Source organism: Ascaphus truei, chromosome 11 (assembly GCF_040206685.1).
Source record: "Ascaphus truei isolate aAscTru1 chromosome 11, aAscTru1.hap1, whole genome shotgun sequence".
Lineage (NCBI taxonomy): Eukaryota > Metazoa > Chordata > Amphibia > Anura > Ascaphidae > Ascaphus > Ascaphus truei.
This window is the reverse complement of record NC_134493.1, coordinates 60,297,408-60,299,756: the sequence shown is the minus strand read 5'-3', so window position 1 is coordinate 60,299,756 and position 2,349 is coordinate 60,297,408. Positions and strand designations below refer to the sequence as shown.

At 42.4% G+C, this 2,349-nt stretch overlaps 1 protein-coding gene across 1 annotated transcript; it reads left to right on the top strand.

The window, feature by feature from the left end:
- Positions 1-377: 377 nt before the first annotated feature.
- LOC142462903 (taste receptor type 2 member 7-like) lies at positions 378-1,280 on the top strand. Its single transcript, XM_075565117.1, has one exon. The coding sequence runs from the start codon at positions 378-380 to the stop codon at positions 1,278-1,280; it is 903 nt and encodes a 300-aa protein (XP_075421232.1).
- Positions 1,281-2,349: the final 1,069 nt, after the last annotated feature.

Here is a 2,349-nt window from a genome sequence, read left to right as displayed (position 1 = left end):
AATGCCATCACCCCTGCCATACACTGCTGTCCTGTTTATTCTTGTTTGCGGTGGAGGTAAAAACACACAATGATTTTGCATACGTTTGTTAAGGGAAACTAATCACCTTTTAACTATTACAGGTGTATGTGGTCACAATAGACACATGACAAACTTCCATGTTTGCATATCCTCTCCTTCCATGCAAATTAGTTCTCTTAGTTAAAGCAACCCACTTTGTGTATCACACGATCCCATTTGATCTGAACCACCTCCTCTAAAAGCAGCATCTATTCCTCTCTGAAAGACCTTTAGGAAAGTAACGAGTCACCTTGCACTCTCTTTCCAAGGAAACTCATCAGAAGATCTGAGAGGTGGAGGACAAGGAACTGATCAAAATGCCTCCCATGCACATGTGCATCATCTTATTTTTCATAGCAGTTGGGTCTCTTCTAGGCATCCTTTCCACTCTCTTCATCGTGCTGGTGAATCTATTGAACTGGTTCAAGGGTCGAAAGTTCAACCGTTGTGACCTGATACTGACGTCTCTTGGAATCTCTAACATCTGCTTCCAGTGCTCCACCACAGTGGATAACATTATCTTCATTGCGTTCCGGGATCTGTATTTCACTAAGAATATCTATCTTTTCTTTTGCCCAGGTATTGTCCTCCTTATATCCTGCAGCTCCTGGTTTACCACTTGGCTCTGTGTTTACTACTGTATAAAAATAGTAAACCTCAACACTCATCTCTTTATCTGGTTGAAACAACATATTTCCAGTATAGTGCCATGGGTTCTGCTGGGGTCAGCGGTGGGATCCGTGGGTCTCGCTTTGCCTGCTATCTGGAATATCTACATAGTTCTTCCTGGGAACACAACAGCAAACTACAGTGTGGATGACATTGAGATAAGATGGAGTCTTCCCTATGCAGGCACTACTGGTTTTCTGGTTGTCATTTGTCCCTTCCTTCTTGTGGTCCTCTCAATTGCCCTGATCCTTGTCTCACTCTGTCAACATGTGGTCAACATGAAGGAGAATGCTTCAGGTTTTAGCAAGCCTAATCTAAAAGCTCATATAGGGGCAGCCAATACAAAAATGTCCCTGCTCCTTTCTTACCTGGTATTCAACATAGCAGAGACGCTTCTCATAACAAATGTGTTCCCAGTTGACAGCCCTGGGTATGTTTTATGTTGGGCTTTGATAATGGGGTTCACCATCTCACAGTCCCTGATCCTCATTCCAGGGAACCCCAAACTGAAGAAGGCATTAAGAAGATTTCTCTGCTTTGCTAAATGTTAACGGGCTTTGCAGACTGGTAGCCAACGACTTGGTTATTTTTCTGCAATGTTGGGTACGGTGAAGACATTTTCAAAGTCCTGGTTGCTTGTCTACAGTATCTTAAATGTCTTCCCAATGGATCTCATATTGAATTCTCTATGAAATCCTACGCTTTGTGACCTTGAGGAAATGTTCATGTTATCTTGCTGTGTACACTATTTTAATATGTAGTTATGTATATCTATATTCTTCCTGTCACTATATAATGCGACGGCAGGAAGCGTGCAGGGAAAAATAACAACACAATTCTTTCACTCTCCAAATAAATGTTGTTTTGATCAAAAGTGTGGACATGTTATTTCATTTCAAGGTCAAGCGCTGGTTGGAAAGAAAGAGTAGCCTCAGAACGCTTGGGATAAGCCATGGGGACAGAGAAAGGTTGGGAGGTGGTTGCAATATCCATGCACATGGCATTACCAGCACACGCAGTAAAGTACACAATCCCTCGAGCATCAATGCCCACTGCGGTGTCATGCAGAACATATTGTGTTACAATGCATACTATCTCAGGGTTTCCACCGGATTCAGTTGCCGTGATAACGTACAATATATCACCATAATGCACCTGGCGGAGCAAATAAAGACTTACCCGCTGTGTACACCCATTAACCATTCTCACCCCAGACAGGTGTTCCCGGGGGCAGCCATGGAATGATAAGCGCCCACTTCTAATTAGACACAGAATACAGTATATTGCAGCACATGAAACAATGGGATCTGGGAGGTAACGTTCTGACAAGAATAAAGATATATATTTTTGATGATAACATAAGTTGTGAAACAAGGAAGGTTTCTTCTTAAAGGAGCGATCCACTCAAAATAATGTTATTATTTTTCAGGATCAGAACCGGGGGTCCGGAGATGGACCAATCTATTTATATCTCCGGGGAACCTCCAGATCCCGAGATAGTTACTGGTGAAGTTACCAGTGTTACTTCCTGGTATTATAAGTGGATTTATATGGCCGTCCATCTGAGGGAGATTTTAACCCAATAACTTCACCTGCAGGTATATCAGGGCTAAAAAAGAA